The sequence below is a fragment of the Penaeus chinensis genome, chromosome 37 (assembly GCF_019202785.1).
Source record: "Penaeus chinensis breed Huanghai No. 1 chromosome 37, ASM1920278v2, whole genome shotgun sequence".
NCBI lineage: Eukaryota > Metazoa > Arthropoda > Malacostraca > Decapoda > Penaeidae > Penaeus > Penaeus chinensis.
This window is the reverse complement of record NC_061855.1, coordinates 32,669,423-32,691,922: the sequence shown is the minus strand read 5'-3', so window position 1 is coordinate 32,691,922 and position 22,500 is coordinate 32,669,423. Positions and strand designations below refer to the sequence as shown.

The 22,500-nt window shown below is 36.4% G+C and overlaps 2 protein-coding genes across 3 annotated transcripts in view; one reads left to right on the top strand and one right to left on the bottom strand.

Moving 5' to 3' along the window:
- LOC125045226 (protein PBDC1-like) overlaps positions 1–2,490 on the top strand; it is an 8,018-nt gene extending 5,528 nt beyond the window's left edge. Inside the window, exons 4-6 of the mRNA XM_047642379.1 lie at positions 127–186; positions 581–721; positions 1,713–2,490. Of these exons, the coding sequence (XP_047498335.1) occupies positions 127–186; positions 581–721; positions 1,713–1,937 (426 nt within the window). The 3' untranslated portion in view covers positions 1,938–2,490. The remainder of the gene's footprint in view (positions 1–126; positions 187–580; positions 722–1,712) is intronic.
- A 665-nt stretch (positions 2,491–3,155) lies between these two features.
- LOC125045225 (gamma-tubulin complex component 6-like) overlaps positions 3,156–22,500 on the bottom strand; it is a 22,594-nt gene continuing 3,249 nt past the window's right edge. Inside the window, exons 4-25 of one of the 2 annotated variants that reach the window (XM_047642378.1) lie at positions 21,392–21,642; positions 21,028–21,172; positions 20,713–20,909; positions 20,442–20,589; positions 19,867–19,976; positions 19,641–19,751; positions 19,016–19,384; positions 18,538–18,760; positions 18,277–18,411; positions 18,063–18,162; positions 17,653–17,845; positions 14,977–16,429; positions 10,950–11,076; positions 10,507–10,669; positions 10,119–10,260; positions 9,759–9,915; positions 9,346–9,513; positions 8,837–8,952; positions 8,516–8,625; positions 7,425–7,624; positions 5,064–5,095; positions 3,156–3,979 (exon numbers count right to left, since the gene is read on the bottom strand). In XM_047642378.1, the coding sequence (XP_047498334.1) occupies positions 3,974–3,979; positions 5,064–5,095; positions 7,425–7,624; positions 8,516–8,625; positions 8,837–8,952; positions 9,346–9,513; positions 9,759–9,915; positions 10,119–10,260; positions 10,507–10,669; positions 10,950–11,076; positions 14,977–16,429; positions 17,653–17,845; positions 18,063–18,162; positions 18,277–18,411; positions 18,538–18,760; positions 19,016–19,384; positions 19,641–19,751; positions 19,867–19,976; positions 20,442–20,589; positions 20,713–20,909; positions 21,028–21,172; positions 21,392–21,642 (4,656 nt within the window). In that variant the 3' untranslated portion in view covers positions 3,156–3,973. The remainder of the gene's footprint in view (positions 3,980–5,063; positions 5,096–7,424; positions 7,625–8,515; positions 8,626–8,836; positions 8,953–9,345; positions 9,514–9,758; positions 9,916–10,118; positions 10,261–10,506; positions 10,670–10,949; positions 11,077–14,976; positions 16,430–17,652; positions 17,846–18,062; positions 18,163–18,276; positions 18,412–18,537; positions 18,761–19,015; positions 19,385–19,640; positions 19,752–19,866; positions 19,977–20,441; positions 20,590–20,712; positions 20,910–21,027; positions 21,173–21,391; positions 21,643–22,500) is intronic. The other variant, XM_047642377.1, reaches the window with a different exon arrangement.

Genomic DNA, 22,500 nt, shown 5'->3' with positions numbered 1-22,500 from the left:
ATGGGTGTTGATGCGCTCATGTGCGTGTGTATAGTACAGTCATAATTGTTCCAATTTGAATTATCAAAATGCGTAACCTTGGGGGGGGGAAATTATTTTTAATTAACCTACTCTCCTCCTTTCCAGCAAACTATGGAGCAGCTTTGGGCCATGAAGGCAATGGAACATGCTGAGATCCACTTCAATGTAAGTATTTCTTGTAAGAAGATTAAAGTTCGGTTTTTGAAATGGCTTCCTTAGAAATCCTAATAAACCTCATCCAGGTGTTTTTTCTTTATCATATATACTATTGGGAAATGGTCCCTACATATGATTTTGGAAGTAGATACATTTATTATTATTATCGTTTCCTCATATTATCATCTTCATTGTCATTTTCATTATCATTATCAGGTATTATTGTTATCATTATCAGTCCTTGTTATCATCATCATCATCAACATCATCAATCATTAAGAGAAATATTCTTTTATTCATTGTTACCCACAAGATATGCAGGCTGATGATTCTCAAGAGCCATCAGTCTTGACCGAAATTTTTGAAGTGGATCATACTAAACTACTTGAACATTTCCCTGCAGCTTCTGTGTGCAGTTGACCCACGGTTGTTAAAACTCACGCCAAAGGACGACCTCATTTACAACACCTTCAGAAAACAGTTTCCCGATTTTAACATTGAGAAATTGGTGGAGAAGGGTCTTAAAGACAAGGAGGCAAAGGAGGTAAGGAGAATTCTGAGGAGGCAGTCAGCAGATGTGAAAGCCAATAGATAAGACTTTTTTCTCTCTTTTCTTTTCTTTTCTTTATTTTTTCTTTTTCTTTTAGTAAGGAGATATAAGATTTCTTTTATATAGGAAGGAGATTTAGTAGGTGGTTAAACATTCTAAAGAAGATGACCAGATTTTAAAAAATGATTGAGTCTGTGGTGACTAGATGGATGTCTCAAAACGTCCAGATAGCCATTAGTCAAAAATACTGAACAATAGTAACCAAGACATGATGCCCCCAAAGAAGAGCTCATGTAGACCTCATACCATCTGTCCTGATTTAGGATTCTAAAGTCCTACCAAAAACGGGAACCACGAGCCGAACAGCAGAGGGATTATCAGGAGCTTTTAGCATTTGGATTTGGTCCGGGTCAGAGATCATTGCATCTTCAGCCTACAGGCCAGAGATCTTTGTATTTTCACCATATGATTGCAGCATTTTCAAATAATTTCAGTGCAGCGTTTTCAAATAATTTTAGAGTAGCGTAATTGCAAGATGGGAGGTGTTGTTCATTGCCAAGAGGTTCCAGTTAGGTTTTCACAACATGAAATGTGAGATTTACTTGGCTTTTCTGAAAACGAGATTCTGAGTAGTTAATTCATGAAGCACTTCTGGCTTAAACCAGGTATATATAAGATAATTTCAATTGGAATGGAGTTAATAAAGGTGAATGATCAAATAAAACAGTAATAATATGTAAACAAAAAATAAAAAAAGATAAAAAAAAATTTGATATTGTATTAGTTTTAGCCGTGAGGAAAAATAATCCCCCTCTCTACAAAAACTGTAAACAATTATTTTGGGAAAAGTGGATAAAAGGAAGTATATTATGTAATGCTTATAAAAAATGTTAAAAGGTATTCAAAACTCCCAATCCTCCTCTCAAAATAAAATATGATAATAAATAAAAGATAAATAAATAAAATTCATATGTCTCTCTCTCAGAAATGGAGACCCTTTTGCAAGGAATTTGAGCACGAGATCGAGGACTACAGCTTTGCCACCCTCGTCCGCATTGACTCCCAGCAAGACTACTCGGAAGATAACACCATCCTTGTGACCCGCATCCAGTTCTTCGCAATTGAGATCGGCCGCAACAGGGAGGGATACAATGACTCCATCAGGACCAAGTACAAGCCTAAGCCCCGTGCCAAGAAGGCCCAGAAATAGCAGTGGGACGTTGGCCGTAGTTTCGTCAGTTCGTAATTTTAAATTGTGCGCAGGAACCTTGTTTCTGGTTCAGCAACATGTTTTCTTTATATCATAAACTATGTTAGTTTGCATCCTTTTCTTTTTTGGATCTTGTAAATCTCAGCTTTGTGGTTGATTACGGCTTTGTCAAGAGGCATTATGTAATTATCCTCCAGGTGTATCTGTGTAACAACTTGTGACAACAGCTGTGGAGGCAGAGGAGTACATTGGTATAAACAACGCTTTATAAATGTTGTAATAGTACCGGTAGTAAAATAACTATATTTTACTGATGTGCATGAATGGCTTGATTTGTATTGTGAGTAATGAGAGAAAATAACCAGTTGAGATGTTCCCTCCAGCGTCACTTCTTATGGGGAAGTATTTGGCAGTTTATATGATGAAGTATGCTTATGATGATATATATTTATAAGTTCATTGTCTGTGTATAACTTCATCTTCGATATGAATAAACAATCTGTGGTAGTAGTACACCTTTTCATATAATGTCAATTAAAAATTATTATTGTTATTTTGTTAACATTTTATTTATTCATTATTATTTTTTAATCTATAATTTTTTACCTCCTTGTTATGAAAGGGTCCACTATATATTTAAAGGTGAGGTGTTTAGAGACCTAAGTTGTTTTTTGTTGTAAATGTCCAAGAAAATCATGTATACATTATGCATACTAACCCAGTTTCAAAAAGATGTGTCATACTTTTCTTGGCACCTTTTGGTATATTTGCTATGGGACTACAGTATGATATAAGACATTCACAGAAGAATGTACGGTGCATTGATATTAGCTGGAGCTTCCTGCAGAAGTGGAGATGGATATATATATAAATATGTAGTTTGATGAAGATTGCAAGAAACTGACTGAAATTTGTATATGAAAAGAAGGAAAATTTATATGGAATGACAAACCATATGTAAGATTTTAAGTTCATCTTGAATAACTTTTTTTTGTCTAATTCTAAAATTGTTCAATATTCTTATGGAATACACTCATTTCATCTGAGAATCATTGTTATTCATACCTCTCAATATTTTCTATTTTATGCATAAACTAGTATTATAGTTAGCTACTTAATAAGTTTCCTAGCAGGTTCAGTCTCAAAGATTAAACACAGTACAGACATCTTAATTTTACTTGACATCAGGAATAGAAAATGGGAGAAAGCAAAAACAAATAAGCATATTAAACATTTATATATTTGGAATGCATAAATATTTGGAATTCCATTTATTCTTTAGAATGTAATATAGTATTCAATAATAAGTAGGTAACAGATTGATGAAATATACAACTATTACCATAACAATGTTGCTAACCGAAGACAAAAAAAATAACAGATTTAATAAATATCACAAAACCTCTTCCAAGATAATAGAATAGGGAAAAATAAAATCTGAATGTAAAAGAGTAAGATCTTGTTTTCCAAGTAAATTAGTTTCAAACTACTATTGCAAGTAAATATTGACATAAGTAAATGTCTGACATGAAGGGCTTGAATCTAATTTGTATTTCATTTAGTATATATGTGTAACATGAATATTTCTTGAATATTACTCTTATGTAATACTGCTATTTAGCTAGATTAAGCCTATTAGTGTGCAAAGCTCTCATGATAAATTTGAAATTTAGGACAAATATTTTCAGCCGAAGATAATTACTACATGGATAGAGGGTAAAGAAATTAAATAAATAAAAATTAAACTAAGGGGAAAAAAATGAAAGAGGGGCAGATCTCCAAGATATGTTTCTAAAAATTTGAAGTCCTATAATGATGAAAAGAAGGTAGATTTTAGCTAATGTAAACAATTCACTTAAGTGGAGCTATAAATGTGATTTGGATTCGATATCAGTACATCAAGAGGATTAGCTGCTCTTATCCCCTAAGAAGAGACGGAACAGAGATCCTGGCGACGGTGGAATAGTAATCGTTGAAGTCCAGCCGATTAACCAAGTCCTTGATGTAGTCCATTTTGCTGTGCTCGGCTACTCTGACTAACACTGAAAAGAGATTGAGGGATAATATTACTATTTTGGATTAGATTTTTTCATTTTCATAAAGCCTTCTAGACTGTTTCAGAAGCAAGGAATTTTACTGTGAGTTTGTAAAGTAATATGTGGACATAAAGCAAAAATAAACTCTGCTAAATACCACTTACCAAAGTGTGGATGCATTCATATAGCCAAAAATCTAAACCAAACAAAAAATGAAAGATCATGCAGCATGTGACAAAAATTTATCAACTTATCAAGAAATCATGCATCCTTTAACAAAATTGACATATGACATGCTCCATAGCTTTACATTACTTTTAATCTATACTAATATTCTTTTTTGTTCACTTTTTTTTTTTTTTTTCATGACAATTTCTTCAAAAATTATATATGCACCATGCAAGTTTCAGGCAACATGACAATAGCATTGCTGTGGATTCAAGACAAAATTACATTCTAATGCTAAATGTAGTTAGGGTGAATGCATCTTCCTCATGATGAATACCAGCAGTTCCTCTTCAAAATTATTTTCTAACATCTTCATATGCTAAACAGGATATGCTATCTTAGACACCCACACATGCTCACAATTAGCTCTTGACTACTTCTGCAGGATGCCATGGCAGATCTACCTAATGATCTCTCCAGCCAGTATACGAAGTATCCATATTAGATACGGTATAGAGACATGTCACAATGCACTCTACATGGGACTCAAGTCTGAAATGATTGTCCAACTGCATTTCTGATTATATGAAAACCGGCATATAAATACGTATGCATAATTATGTTTATGCAAAAAGGAGTGCGAGTGCACAGCAGAGTATGCATGTGGATAACATTCACTTCTCAATGGATGAAACCAATAAAATTTCACATTGTCACAAAGGGGGGGGGAAGAAAAATGAACAAATAGTGCTGATCTATTTCTTAACAGATAACTAGCCTATTCAGTGATAGATGTCTGATTATTATTATTATTTACTGCTACCTGAATCTATTCCAGCAGCACTCACTATTCAGTGCATTTTAGATTTAATTAGGCCATTCGCGAGCAAGCAAAGTGACCAAAAAGATAAATCGTTTTTACCTCTTGCAGTTTACTTTCCTCTTCCTGAAGCACTTCAAGGATTGGAAAAATACAAAAATGATATCTAAATGATTGACAGAGAATGGTACAAGACAATCATGATGAAAAACCTTTGAGATCAATTAATCTTTACACTTTTTCTTTTTTTTTTTCCTTTCAAGTAAACAGGCTAAACACTTGAGAAATGTCCCTTTTTCCCAAATGTACATTAATGAGATAAAATAATACTCTAACATCTAAGCAATCTAGTCATAAACTACAGTACATTTATGGGTAAATAGGGTAAGAAAGGAAGAAATATATAGCAATAAAGACGAAAACAGAATCTACAAAATGGGACATATACTGAAGAGGAGAACATTAAGAACAAGTAAGGAATGGAACAAGTCAAAGGTACATATTGCTAAATAGCCCCTTACAAATAAAATCTTCACTTCTAAGTTTTGTAAGTTATCCCTTGACAGGAGAGGGAGGGAGGGAGGGAGGAAGAGAGAGATAAATCCCTTCTACATTGAATAATGAACTACTTTTTTTTTTTTTTATCATTATTATCAAGGCAAAGATGCAATTCACAGGCTGGTGATGACTAGCTGAATTTAAAATGTCTACCATATATTTTTAATAAGGTTCATCACAACTATGTCAATTATCAAACAATTATCATCACTAACCCATCAGTTATTAAAAACTGTCATCATTGCCATGTCTGTTATCAAAAACTTATTACTAACCCGTCAATTATCCAATAATTAATGCCAATCTGCCAATTATCCAATAATTATCATCACCAGTTTGGCAATTATCCAATAATCACTATAACCAATCTGTCAGGTATCCAATAACTATTATCACCAGCCTGTCCAACACTGAAGAATTACCATCAGCCTATCAACCTGTCAATCAAACATCATGAATAATTGCATCTTTGTCTGGATAAAAAGTGCTTCAACTGAACATAGAATGAGAGTAAATGTAAATAAACAAAGATGAAGTCTTGGAACAACAGGATAACTACAAATAATCTAAATAAGGTTCAAGGTAAACACAGATGGAAAATTCGTAATCAAAAGGGACAAATGCACAGAGTTGAACAGAAGGCGTTACACCTGCTTGAAGAATGGAGGACCTTTTCTACACTTTACAACTTTGACTAATCTGATTAATCTTACTAATCTGTTCTTATTAGTACACTAAGCCAGAAATATACATAATGAGGATAAACAATGGAGGTGAAGGCTTGAAGTTTTGTAGCACCACATACATGTTCTAGAAATATACAGTAACTTTGAATAAATTAGGCCTATTGGGCACATTTACTTCTTTTAACCATTAACCATTCAAATAAATTTCTTCACTTTGTGATACTTTTTAGGCAATTCACCCTCTTTTCTTGAAACTCCAATATTAGGTATCATCTCAATTTTACTATCACACTTGATAAAACACTAGAAAAATGGAAATATTCTCTCAATTTTCTCAAACTGACAGCCTACATGGGATGATGTAATATCATCTGTCTACCTTCTGTAAGAAAAGCCTACATGTTCTTACCTTTCCCTGCAAACCCATGAGAACAGTTGCACATACCATGCCTAACTTTAAAAGCTGTAAAACCAATGGTTTAACATGATGATAATGATGTGGTATATTCAAATTCATCAGAATTTAACCAAGATACTAATGGAGGTACATAAATACCCTTACAATTTTACAAGACTTTAATGTGTAACACTCGCTAAGACATTCACGCAAGGGCATTCACGGATCCTTTCAATGTAGAGCATAGTTTGAATTTTAACTTTTACATGGTGAAGGACAATACATATATATTTTTTATAGAGTACTTCTCCAATAGGTTTAGGTTTATATTCATCCACACCTACTCACCCATTTACCCACAGACAGTGACAAAAAGATACAGAGACAATGGCTGACACACACACATGTACAAACACACGTACACATACATCTGCGCGCGCACACACACACACACACACACACACACACACACACACACACACACACACACACACACACACACACACACACACACACACACACGCGCGCGCACACACACACACACACACACACACACACACACACACACACACACACACACACACACACACACACACACACACACACACACTCTCTCTATCTCTCTTTCTCCCCCTACACACACATGCACAGTATACAAATACCTGTAATAACAGCATCACAAACAGAATTTCTTATTCCAATTAATAAATTGAAATAATTTCCACGAAACATACTCTAAGACTGTAACTGTTGCAATCAGATTTAAATGTTCTCGTCAAATCATCTGTGAATAGCAAGAGGACCAAAGAGTAAATAACTTACATTTATGGAGGAATGTTGCATGTTTCTGGAATTCCTTGAAGGTAGACTGAAGAGCAGCAAAGCCTGGATGTTCAGTGATCCCGGATGCGCTATCAGTATGCCACTGGTGAGATAGCAGCTGGCCTCGGAAGCGCAGCATGAGGGCAAACACGTCTCGGACAAGTTTGAGCACAACAGCACCATTTGGATTGAGGAAGCACCTGCAAGTATTTTGACATCTTTTAATAATTTCCTTGTCAATTTTTCAATAGTTTTCTTTCTTTCCTTTCTTTCATGTTGAAAAAAACTATTTAAGGTATACAAGCAAGTAACTAACTAATCAAATACATTGGCCCAGATACATCTACAGAGCAAAAAATTCTAAATTGCCTTACCATCAATACATTACATTTTCTCATAAAATCTAAGTAAATGCACAAGCAAATGAATACAATAAACTAAGATTTTATTCTAATTCAAATAGGTAAAATTTTGGGTAAATTTTGACAAACCACAATGTATTAGCATGCACTGCTCCACACCTGGGCTTTTGTCCAATCATGATCAGGTTTGTAAGGCATTCGCCTAAGCAACAGGAAAAAGCTGCATGCCGTGATTAGACATAACTGGCATCAGCAAGTTTATTTAAATGATGAGCTAGGATGTCACCCAGCATGAATGAATTAATACACCAGCCATATACTGTAAGTTTCTATTTCCATTGTATCCTTTCTATGCAAAAAACAATACAGAAACCCAACCTCCTTGTTATCCCCAGGCTGCCAGCACTTGCAGGTCAGAAGCACCACAATTACCATACAAATTGGTCATATTTTGAATGGATTATAAGTACTTTACATGCCAATAATGTTTTTAGATTGTTTTACATATTTCAAGAAAAAAAAAAAAAAAAAAAAAAAAAAAAAAAAAAAAAAAAAAAAAAAAAAAAAAAAAAAAATAGTCTTAATAAACCTAAACCAACAATTATTAATATAAGAAATCATTCTTCTGAAGATGACACTTTAGAGGATTTTTTTATCAAATACCTAAGCCCTATTCATCCATTACAAATGAGTTTCATGATGTATAAACTGTCCCTAACTACAACACACCTTGACGTAATGGAGTTGACGTGTGAGCAGTGGAGTTCGTACAGGTCGTCCAGGGAGGTGACTTTTTCATGTAACTTCTTCTCGAAGCCACTCCAGCTGATCTGGTGAACCTGGTATGATGAAATTGCAAGCGTAAAGTAAATACAAATAAATGAAATAGGAATGACATAAGAATTTATATAAAAGTAAAGACAGTTTCGTAAAATTTCTAATAACAGAGAGTGAGTTTAATTAGTGTTTTACAGCAAGCACCAAAAGAAAGAGAGAGAGAAAAAGTTCCGAACCTCATTCCACGCTGACCCAAAGAGAAAATCCAATTACCTGACTTATAACATAGGCTTGCACAACCAGAAGGAAGTGATGCATCTGATGTGAAAACAGACAAACTTGATGGAACTGCCTGCACTTTTTGAATCTGCCTTCTGCATCTTGCCGACCTGAGAGGAGCAAGACTCACGACGTTATATGCATATTACCTGCCTCTAATATCATAATAAATCAGAAACCAAGCATGAGATTATATCAAATATAAAAAACAAAACTCATGTGCACAATCCTTTTTTTTCTGTAAAAGTCATTTATAGAAAAAAAGTATGTGTGTGTGTGCGTGTGCATGCGTGCGTGCGTGTGTCTGTGTGTGTGTGTATATATATATATATATATATATATATATATATATATATATATATATATATATATATGCACACACACACACACACACACACACACACACACACACACACACACACACACACACACACACAGAGTTCTAAAATCCTACTTTATAACACATCCAATGAACATACACAGACAAAAACCTCAACACTCACTGAGACTCATGGTGTGCCTGAAAAGATCATCTGCTGCCCAGATGCTGTGGTGCAAAGATGCCAGGAAGGTCCACAGGCGAGAGTAAGAGGCTAATACTGCACTGTCGAGAATGAGCGTGTGCGGCCATCTGACGTGATAGCGCAACTCGAGACAATCCAAAATGCTAGCTGTGAGTAGAATTGGGAAGTATTGAAGTTTAAAGCAGTTTAAGATATGATTAGAAATATGATATATTTCTTGGCCTGATATTCAGAGTATAATATAATAAAAAAACAACAACATTAAACTGTAACATCTCATCTTCTATCTTCATAAACTCAAAAAAGAGCAAATGTATATCTTGCTACATCAACTGTTACTCTAATATACACATTACACATTATTAATTCTGCCTTTTAATTGCACTACTCACTCTGATGCGTAAACACTGATGGAATGTTGGTGATTGCAAAAGAAAGGTTGTCTATTAGGGGACTGCTACTCCAGCAAGAGTCAGCCACAGACTTCTGCAGGATGCTGTTTAACTCAGCAGGAATAAGAAGTGTTGCTGGATCCCTTGTTGTGTCAAACTGTGGAAAAAACAACGCTCATTTCTGGTGGGTCTTAGGAAAGTTCTTAATAATCACACAAAATTTTTAAAAAATGACACCATATTATATTTTATATTTATTTATCAAAAGTAGGTAAATCAAAACAAAACATAAATGTATAGAAACAGACAAACAAAAAGCAAAATCAAAAACAAAAAAGATGCATGATAGCTCTTGACAACCTTTGTGAAGAGGTTTACGGTAAGAGCTCGGGCAAAGTGGGCATCATGCAGCAGCAGGAGAGCACGCAGAGCTGAAAAGTGGTCAATCAGGCTCTCCTGGACTAGAACTTCACTCAGGAGACTTGTGTTCACCAAGCGGCTTCTGCAGAACACAATAACATGTATTACAGCATTGTCTCGCATGAGTATATGCACAGTTTCAGATGCGGGAATATAGCAACTACTTCAATAAAACCTAAATAGGATTAGATACTAACTCCCATTTTGCAATCCTCTTTTCTTTAACCACCTCTCAACCTACCTAAAATACCCATTATAACTAACAAATCAAACCTAATCACTTCCAGTCATAACAAACCAAACAAAAGTCACATCTCTGTCAACTAACTGCGTGGCCAAGTGAAGTCTTATAGAGCGGATGAAGTAGATGGGGAGGCAAGCCAGTTCGCTGTTGGTGGGAGTCATGAACGGTTCCTCCTTCTTCGCGTTGCCGACTGTTGCCGGGTGGCCAGTCAGCGCAGTTCCAGTTATGTTCAGGAGGGGGGCTTCGTCTGGTGGAAAATTTTAAACCTGGTAAAAATCTGGGACTCGGATTATGTGTGATAGAATTCGGCTAATTTATACACTTGGTGGTTACTACATATCAAAATATTTCAAAGAGATACGGATGCTTTGAAGAAGAAGCATATCAGTAGTATTGTATATACCACGAACTCTGAGATTTATATGAATAAAAGCTAATAGCAATCTTCATATTAAAAAAAAGATGGATGGAAAAAAATGAAAAGAAGACAAGGAAAATAAAAGAACGAGAGAAAAAAGAAATCTCACCCATAAGCTTCAGATACTCCACGCTGTACGGCTGGACCTTCGGCACGACCGAGAGCCTCCTTGCGGACAAGAGGTCATCCTCCATGGTGGTGTCAGTGTGGGGTGAGGTTGGTGACTCAGCTGGTGCCTATTCATTAAGGAAAATTATTAGTTTCAACATCATTAACATCTCAAGTCACCCTAAGTTATAAAGAAAGAAAAACAGGAAAAGAGAAAAGAAAAGAAAGAAAAGAAAGAAAAAGAAAAGAAGATAGAAAACCTTACCAGCGTTGGATAAGCAGGAGAGAGGACACAAACTAGACTTCACAGAAAGAGGGTGAGCTTGGGAAATTAGAGATAAAGTATGGACAGCATATTCACAATTTGTCTGAATATCTACGAAATTTTCATGAATACTTTAGATTTTAAAGGTTTACCAGAAATATCTCACTCTTTCATTTTTAATGATATATATAATTCAAGTACAGAAACCAAGTCCTTAGCTTATAAAAACCAATTAACATCACCAATTGTGTCTGAATGCATTAACGAATGTACTGTTACTTACCTCCGACCAGTTATTACATAAAGGGTGCATCATGCATTTACAAACTGAGGTGTGAATGTAAAATAATTTCTTTAAATATGGTCTAAGCAGAAGAAAATCCACTTATACAATTTTTAAGTACAAATAAAAAATAAAAGGGGGCATAAAACAGAACCAAAAATTTTGAAAAGATGAAGAAAAGAAAAGTACTTAATACATTCCTCCTTCCAGCTGGTCTTCTATGATCAAAATATATTATACTATAGCTTGTTTAAATAAAGATAACAAAAGAAAAAGAAAAAAGAAAGAAAACCCCGGGCAACATATATTGACTAAAAATATTGGTACAAATTGTTCAAACTTGAAAAAGAAAATGTGTATGTTCAATGCAAAAGAAAAAAAAAAAAGAAAAAAAAAAAAAAAAAATTAATAATAATAATAATAATAATAATGATAATAATAAAAATAATAATAATAATGATAATAATAATAACAATAATAATAATGATAATAAATAATAACAACAATAAAAACCATAACAATAATAATAATAATAATGATAATAGTACTACTAATAATGAAACAATACCAACAATATCCATACTAAAGCACAGTCCAAACTAAAATTTCCTTGAAGTGCTAATACACATAAAAAGGAGACCACCCGCCCACGCACACAGCCTCACGCATTCCCACAATCACGCACACGCAAACAAGAAGAAACAAAGAATGGAGCAACACCCTCCACCTACATGTCTCCAGAGCAGTTTGTGTATGACGGCATCGGAAGCATGACCGTAGATGCTCCTTCCGCGCTCCTTCAGTACCTCGCCACCCACCTTGATGGAGGGTAGGGGGTGGTGGAGGGGAGGGAGACATGGTGCAAGAGAGGAGGGGGGAGGGGGAGGCCGGGGGGATTCAGAATATTCGTTTAGATTTTGGTCAATTCTTGGCATTTCTTTTTTTTTTTATGTTTTATTTTCTTTTATGGGGGTTCTGATTAGTCCTTTTCTATTTATTTCCTTATTTTTATTATCATTTTTTTTTTTTTTTGCCTTGTTTCCAATTGGTTAGTTGCATAAGATAAAGTGCAAAGTGACATCCAGTGCAGTGATATATTTTGAAATGAGCTTGTGCCTTTGCATGCACTCAGTAAGCAGCTTGGATACATCTGCTTTTTGTTTTCCATGATCTGAGAGAAGCTATGCCCAGCTAGCAATAGCACAGTGCTAATACCTGTTCTGCAAGTTTAACAACTATACAGGATATGGGACTGGAAATGGTGAGCATGCTGTGAAAGATGCGATATCAGGCACCCCAAGAGACGTGGTACAAGCCTTGCGTTCATGTACAAGAGACAGCACCAGAATACCAATCAAAGCTTGTGTGGTGATTAGTGATATTACCATATTTTCTGTAAAGCATTCATCCTTCTAACCTTAGAGATGCATAAACCACATACCATGTCAGTTCTTATATACCAGCACTGCCTTGATTATGTGTTTCATCACAAAACATACTAATATTACCTAGATACTTCCCAAAGCCTTTGTTCCACAATGATACACAAAAATATCCTAATGATCCTAATCCTCCTAATAGGCGCTGCAACTTGAAAATTCACGCTCTGACCAGTGAACAAATGCACAAAACTGACACGAACTACAGTGTTGTGAAATGAGTCACACCATAAGAGTGCATAGCAATATACCCTTTTGAATTATGCAAGTCACCCTAGTTTTCTAAAATCCACCTTGGAAAGCACCATTTACTTTCAATTCAAGCAGCAATACACGGCAATTGAAAAAACTATGCTTCGTGAGACACAAATCTCGAACCTGGATCCAAGCATCATTTTTTTCCACTTTTGTTTTACCCTCAAAAGATGCCTGTCTTTTCATAAGACCCCATAACAATCCAAAGATCTCCATAATTCGTATGTATACATTTACTATCCAATTATAACATGTGCTGTGCATGTTCATAGTACCAATGTGCTTCCATCACACAATATCAAACACCGGTCACTGCAAATGTGTAAATCAAGAATGTATTTACTAGTGTATCTTATCTTTCATGAACACAGTGCCTTCTAGTGTGTGATCAGCAAATTTATGATGCCTGGATATCATAAAACTCATTCATGGGCCCATATAAATGAAAAAGCAACAAAGCATTTGTCTTGTCTCAAGCAAATATTGCAGAGTTCCTAAGACTTTAGTTAGCTTTTAGAGAAAAAAATTATCTAAAACATTCATCATTTTGACAGGCTGATTCCTTTCTCCGATCTGTTCATTTGCTAATTAAGCAATTACAATTAGAATGGTAATTCTTTACAGTTTACTATATTAATAAGGATGAAATAAACTATTATTACAATATTCACAAAGATCATATAACCCTATATATATGTTCTACAAATTTGGTTATCAATTCCTATCAGTCTTTAATCCTTTATTAAAAATCTGTAGCAGTCTATAAAAAATATACTTTTTACACTTCAATTCACAACTATATCTATAAAAATAAGCCCTATTTAAGATATATAAAAGATGAAAACTATAAGATGAGCAACTGTTTAAAAGCTAAAACAAACTTTGAAAGATAAAATCTAAAGAAAAATATAGCTGTAACTTGAGATCCAATAAGTCCGCACTGAAATGATTTGTATTTTGAAATCATTTGCCATTGCAATGTACATGTTACATGAGGTGTCTTCTTGATCAGGTTACATGTTCCTACAGCCACTAACAAAAATAAGGAAATGCTTAAATTATTCAGAATAGCAGAGAACCATTCCATAAGATATGTTCTGTCTCTTGCATCAGTTGAAGAATAATTTAAACTCATATCTGTAATGACCTATAAATAGTTTTGTCAGTAAAAATCTTTCACACTTGGACAAACCTGGTATTCACTATTTTTATTACTTTAAATGCCCAGTGAGGGAGCTTTACATCCAGTAATAGGTGCTGTTCCTGGTAAACAAGAGAATCTAATATGTTTCTAAAAATTATATTAAAGTTACAGTAACACTCAGCTTCCATAGCATGTTTCAGACAAAGTTTTTAGATTATATATTTTTTGCATAAATTTCTTTAAGACCAAACTCGGATTTAGCCATTAAGCTTCACTTCAGAATAATAGCAATGAGACCTTTTTCTTTCAAATTAATATCCTGTCAGAAATGGAACATTCAACATTAGCACAAAAAAAATTTATTCATGGATTTACCTGTTTTGTAGAAATATGTAAAGTGTTTTACCCTCAAATATAACTTCAATATTTTTTGAAATTCCAGTTTGATGGCATTTCAATTAAAAACTGGAACAATACTAGGACTTTTGTTTTTTTCCATGGTGGCTAGATCTGATACAGAATGTCCTAAACATCCTAAAATGTAACATGTCCATATGCAATGTTTTGACATGGTTTATAAAATACAATCATGTCCCCCTAGGGGGAAAAGCCATCAAAACTGAAGAAATTCTCAAAACATACCTGGTCTATTAGGATTGGCCTTTCTTCATCAGGTGTAGTGAAGGCAGTTGACCCAGAGGTCTGTCTATCATAGGACAGGCAGGATTTGTAACTGGCTGTGCTTGCTCCTGAAACCTGTCGTTCGTAGGCTATTGCTGCTCTATAGTTTCTACTTGTGCTTTCTATGCCAATGCCATATTCTGAATCCAGGACACGCTTTTTGTTTTCCATTGCTGCAGATGATGTTACAGCTTTGGATTTCAAAAGATTCATTGTGTTCCTGCTTGTGGTGCTAGACTGAAATTCCTCACTGAGAACTTTACGTTTGATGGCTGCTGCCTCTGCACACGTTTCACGATATCTAGTGAATGCTTCATTAAGATTAGGAACATTACCATTGCTTTCATCTTCACTTCCCATAATGGTTTTCTCCTGAGGTATACATCCTTGACCAGGGTCAACAGTGGCAGTAGAAGCCACTGCAGATGCCTCTTGACTATTGGCATTTGCATCTCCCTGAACTGTGACTATTTCTGAAGTATATCCTTGATCTACATTTGCATTTACATCATCTGGACCTGTATTGCCATTTTCGTCACCATCCTTTAATTTGTCACCAGCTGTTTGTGTTAGGACAAAATTAGCATTGCCATCCCCTGGCCTCTGTGTGTCTCGCACTCTGATGCCATACTCTTCATTCAGGACCCTCTGGCGAATCTCTGCTGCTGTCAGATTTCCATTGTCTACTTGCAATTCACTAACCAACTCTCTGGTAACCGTTTCATTGCCAGAAGAATGCAACAAACTCTGAGCTCCGACCAACTCTGTACTAACGATGCCAAACTCTTCCTCCAAGACTTTCTTCTTGATGGCAGATGCTTCAGTTTGGTTGCAAACATTAGAGAAGTCTGGGTGCACAGGGAGTCTATCTCTTGCAGGCAGCTGAGTCTGTTCTTTGCTGTGAATAATAGATCCAATGGAGCTCTTCATGTATGCACGGGACATCCTGCTATCCGCCACATTTCTATCATAGTTGATGTTCTTTGTTGAGTCAACCTCCAGTTCTGGCAGATTTTCATCATGGGGAGTGTCCACAATGTCAGATGAAGTGCTCATGAGGGAAGTGGTCATGTCATATGCTGATACTGATTCCTCTGTTGGACTTGGCTCAATGCAGTCACTCCTCAGAGGGTCTGGACTCAGGTGATCAATGGATTTTGTATTTGAAGGGGTGTCTAGCTTTTTTACCAAAGGTAACAGTCTCTCAGTTGTAACATCTGAGGTATCAGTGTCCTCTTCATCATCTTGGCTGGCTTTCTTTGCTTCATTCTCTGGCTGTGGAGACCATTTGAAGTTGACAATGAACTTCTTCCGGGACTCGCTCAGGAGACAGCGTTGCAATTTCCACTGTGAAAGGACCTCTCTACGTTCTGCTGCCTGCATCAGCTTTTGATAATACATTTCAATTTCAGCTCTGGAATAGGAAGAAATAAACCAATAAATATAAATCTATTTTACTGATCTAACTGTAATAAATGGGAACTGTTATAATTCACATGAATAGAGTACCTAAAGATAAAACTAATGGTAGATTAACAATTTCCTTGTAAGCTTTATACATAAAAAAAATATCATGACTATTATTAATCCCAAACTGGCAATCACATTTTGGAGAGTCTGTTCTAGGGGAAAAGGGTCAACTTTTTAGGACACACTTTTGTTTTGCTGGTACAGGCACTCCATGATGTTCCAGAGAGAGAGAGAGAGGGAGAGGAAGGGAGAGGGAGAGGGAGGGAGGGAAAGGGAGAGGGAGAGGAGAGGGAGAGGAGAGGGAGAGGGAGAGGGAAAGGGAGAGGGAGGGGAGAGGAGGGGAGAGGAAGGGAGAGGAAGGGAGGAAGAGAGACAGAGAGACAGAGGAAGAGGGAGAGGGGGAAAGAGAGAGAGAGAGAGAGAATTGTGAAATAAGGGGGTGCCAAACACTGAAGTTGGGGAGTGTGGGTGGAGAGGTAACTCCCCTGTGGTTATCTTTAATGTTCCAGAGGTATTTTGTAAATACAGCATCAGTAGTATGCAGCTCTAAGATCTTATAATTTGGGTAAGGAAAGAAGGTACATATACATATATACAACACATTATGATAATTTACTTGAAATCACAGTTCTAGCCAACATCATGTTTTGGTTATTGTATATTCCTCTGTTGTAAGGGGTGCAATTTTTCACACTATGCCTCCCCCCCCCATCCCCAGATCTGCAACTATTTATAGGTCTATTGTATGAAACAGAGATATGGTTGAAGTGAATGCCTCTCCTATTTTGGTTCCCCCACAGACGCAGTCAGCTGGCAGCCTATGGAGGCATATGTCAGCCGCATTATCATTATCTATTTTGTTATTGGTTTGAGCATTATCTATTTTCACCAATATTATTGTTATTACTATCCTACCATAATTCTTATGAAAAATTCATTATCCTCACACCAAATTAATAGCCCATGTGGTCTGTCAAAAGTCCTCAGCCTTTATGACGTTAAATATCCATTTCCTACTCCAGCTTCCTGGTAAGTGTTCCAGAAAGAGGATATGAAAAGAGGTTAACCAATGAAATTATATAAATAAATAAAGAATATATAAATCTACAGCAACATAAATAAGAGGGACAAATCAAAAAAATACTACAGGGAAACTGGTTTTTTTACTTCAGCTTTTCCTCCCGCTGTTTCTTCTCCTTTTCCACTTCCTCGGCCTCCAAGGCAATCTTCTTCTCCAACTCTATTTCCTTTGCCTTCTCTTCCATCTTCCTTTCTTCAGCTTTTCGTGCTTCCTCTTTGAGTTCCTTAAACCTGGCTCTTTTCCTCTCTATCTCTAGTTGGCGGACATCATTCATTCTCTCTGCAAGAAGGAAAAGTTTATCATATGAGACAAGAATCAAATGGATATCTATTTCTCCTTCACTCTGTGTAATGAAAATGTGCACAAGCTGAAAATTACATCTTACACTACATACAAGATTCCCACCCAAAATAGTACACATTAAATTTCCATTAATGAATCTTCAATCAACATGCCATAATACATGTCATACCCACAGAAAGCTGCTGGCACTTACTCTCAATCTCCTTGATAACAGCTGCGTGCTCTCTCGCAGATATGGCCAAAAGTCGCTTCTTTTCCTCTCTCAGTTGTTCTTCTCTTTGCCGAGCTGTGACCTGAAACCATTGGGGATTGCTGTTAATAGATATCAAGTTTTTAATTTCTTTTAAAATTCACATTTTTTTCTTTTTCCTTCTCTCTTGAGCTCCACAGTGGTAAATATTCCATACCTGATTCTTAGCGGCTAAATATTCCATGTGTGCCGCATAGTTCTCGCACTGGCTCCTCATTGTTTCCATTTCTTTGCTTGAGATGCATAACTGAAAGCTTGGATGCTTGACTCCACCAGCTGCTACTAGATGATGCTATACAAGAGAAGACATGGGTATAAATTCAAAGCAAAATATAAATGAAATGGAAGTAGACATAAATCTAGGGCAGCATATTGTATCTTTCTTCTTTTTTAAACAAAAGATTAATATCAAACGTACTTTAGGTGAGCAAAGCTTCAACAAGTTAAGAGCCTTTCCACATGTATAAGCCTCTTGGAGGACCTCACGAAGGAATGGTGGCATGTCCGACAGATCACGCAAGGTGTAGCCATGCGTCCAGTAACTCCTGTCCCGTTTGAGGAGTGACCTTCCATCGACATCTATCATGAATTCTAGTCCTGGATCGGAGCACAAGCCCTCGTACACCCATTCTTCTAAATACCTGAAGTGAATTAAAAGATGTTGGTCCTTATTCTGAACAGACAAATGGATAGTGTGCTGGATCTTGGATATTCTGTTGCTTGTTTTTTATTCCTTTTACTAACAGTACAAATAAACTTACGGTATGATAATGTACAAAGATTTACAGCTTTTGTTCACTTTTTTCCACTTTTCAGAAATGGGGGAAAACAAAAACAAAAAACAAGTTGCATAAATAGATGAGCATAAAAACCTTATGAAAGCCCTGTTGAATTACCTGAAGAAGGGTACGCACGTCGCTTTCAAGATCGACACCAGGAGGAGAGAACACTCACGGTCCTTTGTCACCATTAAGCGGCTATGCAGTTCCCCAATGAGAGACAGACCCCTTGGTAGCTTCTCTGTGGAAATCTGAACCTGTGATACTGAGCTTGAGTTGTGGCTCTTGAGAGATGTGTTTGCTGAACTTTCAGGCCCAACAACCTTTCCACTGGTTCTAGTTCGCATGCCTGAAGTTTTAATTATTTCTGACACGGGGGAGATGTGGCATATCTCGGCGACAAACTTGACTTTCTTGACTAGATTTTGAGCCTTCTGTTGAAGCTGCAAGAGGTGCTTCCCACCAACAAGTGACAAAACCATGCCCCTGAAATTATATTCTTGATATTAAAAGTTTGTGTGTGAAAGTGACATGAATTATTAGTGATACTTTTACCAATGCAAAGAATATTCTATATTGATATGGTTTACAAAACAAAAGACGTGGATCCTCTGTATTATTTCAAATTTTCAAAAAGGAAAGACAAACCCCATCATAACACTATCTACATATACAGATTGCTTATCCTGCTTTGGATAAAGAAGCTTTATCAAAAAGCATCAAGGAAAACTTGGCTACTTACCTATACATCTGGAGGAAGTTTGAAACAGCAGAAGTGAAAGCACGAAACACTAAACCTTGGATGTGGACTTGGCGTGTGTACATGGCTGGAGGGGTGCACACAGTTTCAAGCCTTTAGGAAAACAAAAAATATGTTAATTTTTATGTCATGTTTTTGATATCTGTGTTTTAATAAATGATGAAAATTTTGTATCAAAGAAAAAATGCCTCAGACCAGAAGAGTTTACCTCCGCACAAAGCTGCCACATTCGACAAATTGTACAAGTGACAGTCTGAGAGGTTCTGGCGTTATGCCCGGACAGCACAATCCCTCCCTGATGCTGAAGCTCTTTGTTTCCTGGATACAGAAAAAGAATATTAAGCATGTAGTTACTGGTACCATTATGGCATTCTTCTTTTTTGGGGGGATATTACTTCAGATTATGCTGTGAAGCTCATGACTATATAAATAAAATTAATATAAATAAATGTGTATGTACACACACACACACACACACACACACACACACACACACACACACACATATATATATATATATATATATATATATATACATATAATATAAATATAAGCTATGTTCATACTCATGATCCTTTAATTAAAATCTTGAGCAAAAGATATAAACCAAAAAAAATCACATGCTTATTTCCTTCCTGTATTTTAAGTAATTATTCTTGGATATTCTATTCTTTTGATTGGATACTTCATATCTATAAGTAACTACCCATCACAGATACAAGTAGTCAGCTTGTTATTTACATAAACAGCATACTCTGAAGAATACAAAATCTCAATCCTCACCTGGTGCCATGGGAAATTCAAAGACGGCAAGCCAACCATAAGATGCAGCATATCTTGACACAGCTTCTCTTCAGAGCAAACTTGTAGACTTGGCACATAGTGAGCAGCTCCAAAGCTCCCCCATAGCTGCTGGTACACCACCCAAACCCTGTAACCATATAAGAGAATATTTCTTAACTTGTGTACTAAATTTCTAGTGATTATACCTCTGCATTTCCATTTGGCAGATTTTCCCTAAATTTTGTACATCCACTTAGATTAGTCTCCATACCTGTGAGAGGTCTCAGTCCCAGTTTCGGTCAAATATAATTTCTCTTTGGTAGTTGCTGGGTGCCCAAGGTTCTCCCAGGTTCGCCGGGAGGTCAAAGGAGGACCTTCCAGCACTGCCTCCCAGATGTCACCCTTCTCCTCTTCTGGGCAGTGACGAGAACTTGCTCTTGACGAGGCATACCCCTCATCACTGCCAACCTGTTAGGAGCAGACATTCAACTTTGTGTCAGAGAAAGTATGTAAACTATTAGTCATATATCTGAAAACATTTTCATTAGCTTTAAGGACTTTGCATAAAAAAAACAAAAAAACTTACTGCACTACTAGACGGTGAGGGCAGAGATTTGGGCACATGACCAAAATAGCAATACCCATGGGGGTTGCTTGGTAATTCTGGCAAGGTGAGTACAGCATCTGGAGTAAGTTCACCACTCCTCTCTTGCAGCATTGCACCCATAGCTCTGTAGAGACAATGAACTAAGTAAATAGCGGTACATTTTTCTAATGGGATAGTAATCATCACCATTATTATCATAACTACCTATCATTACATTTTTTATAATCCTATATCACAGTTGTCATCATCATCATCATTACAAGCTGTAGCAATTATGATCATCATTACCAGCACCTATCATATTTTCATAGAGTACCAGAATCAAAAATATTTAATTACTCACTTGCCAAAAGCTTCAAACTGATTCTCCTGCAGCAGGAGAGGGCTAATACCAGTACCCGGGAGAGCATTGCAAAGCCCCAGCATGGAGTCAACGCTCATGGGAGACACGGGGGTTCTCTCCTTCATCAACTCAATAGAGGCGGGACTAAACAACTCGGCTGGGAAGTGCATGTAGAAACGGCCATGCTCTGCCGAGTGCAAGAAGGTGTCTCCATAGTGCAGGGGGCCCGTCGGCAAGAAAGTGGGGCGCTTCTGGAATGCCCGGAGGGATGGGAGGTCATTGTGGTAGCATACATTTGGAAATACACATCCAATAATAAAACAAATTATCAGTTAACAATATCAATAGTATCTAAAAAGATATGAAATGGGAATGGGAAAATCAGGTGAGGTCATTCAGGCCTACTAACTGACTCCTTAGTGACTAAGTTGCAGACCAACTATAAGTAAAGAAAATAAAACACACAAAACCATAGTGCACAGTATGTGGATGACAATGGGTTAAATGCCTATATCAAGCTCACTTGTTCTCCCTGCGCTTGAGCCCTGTGCTTGCTGTCTGGGACACACACACACACACACACAAAAAGCCAAAGCTGGAAGCTTCTCTGCCAAACAATTACACACACATTCTTGGTATATCAACACACAAAAGACTACCACAACATACAGTTCCTTGAAACCTGCAGACAAGCTCTCACAGAGACTCAAAAACAACATTTGATAGCCCTGTATAACAAACAAATAGATTGTCCATGATGTACTATAAGTGTCATGGGATGGTAGTAGTTATGTAAATCCTTTTATAACAGGTATATATTTTTATATGAACCAGGTCATAATTATAACCTGGTTCTATATCCTATCATCACTAGGTCTAATGTATATTTTAATGGATATATACTAATATCATCTAACAGGGCATGAACAAGCCTGCAATTTATGACACTATGGGAGGCCACTAAAACTGCCCTTTTCAGAATAAAACTCGGATATAAGAGCAAGCAGGGAGCCAATCACTCTTGCTCACTCAGTAATAGATTCTCGAATCTGTGTCAATGTATTCTGTGAACCAAAGCATTATCATATTATTGTGGAATATAGTGTCTT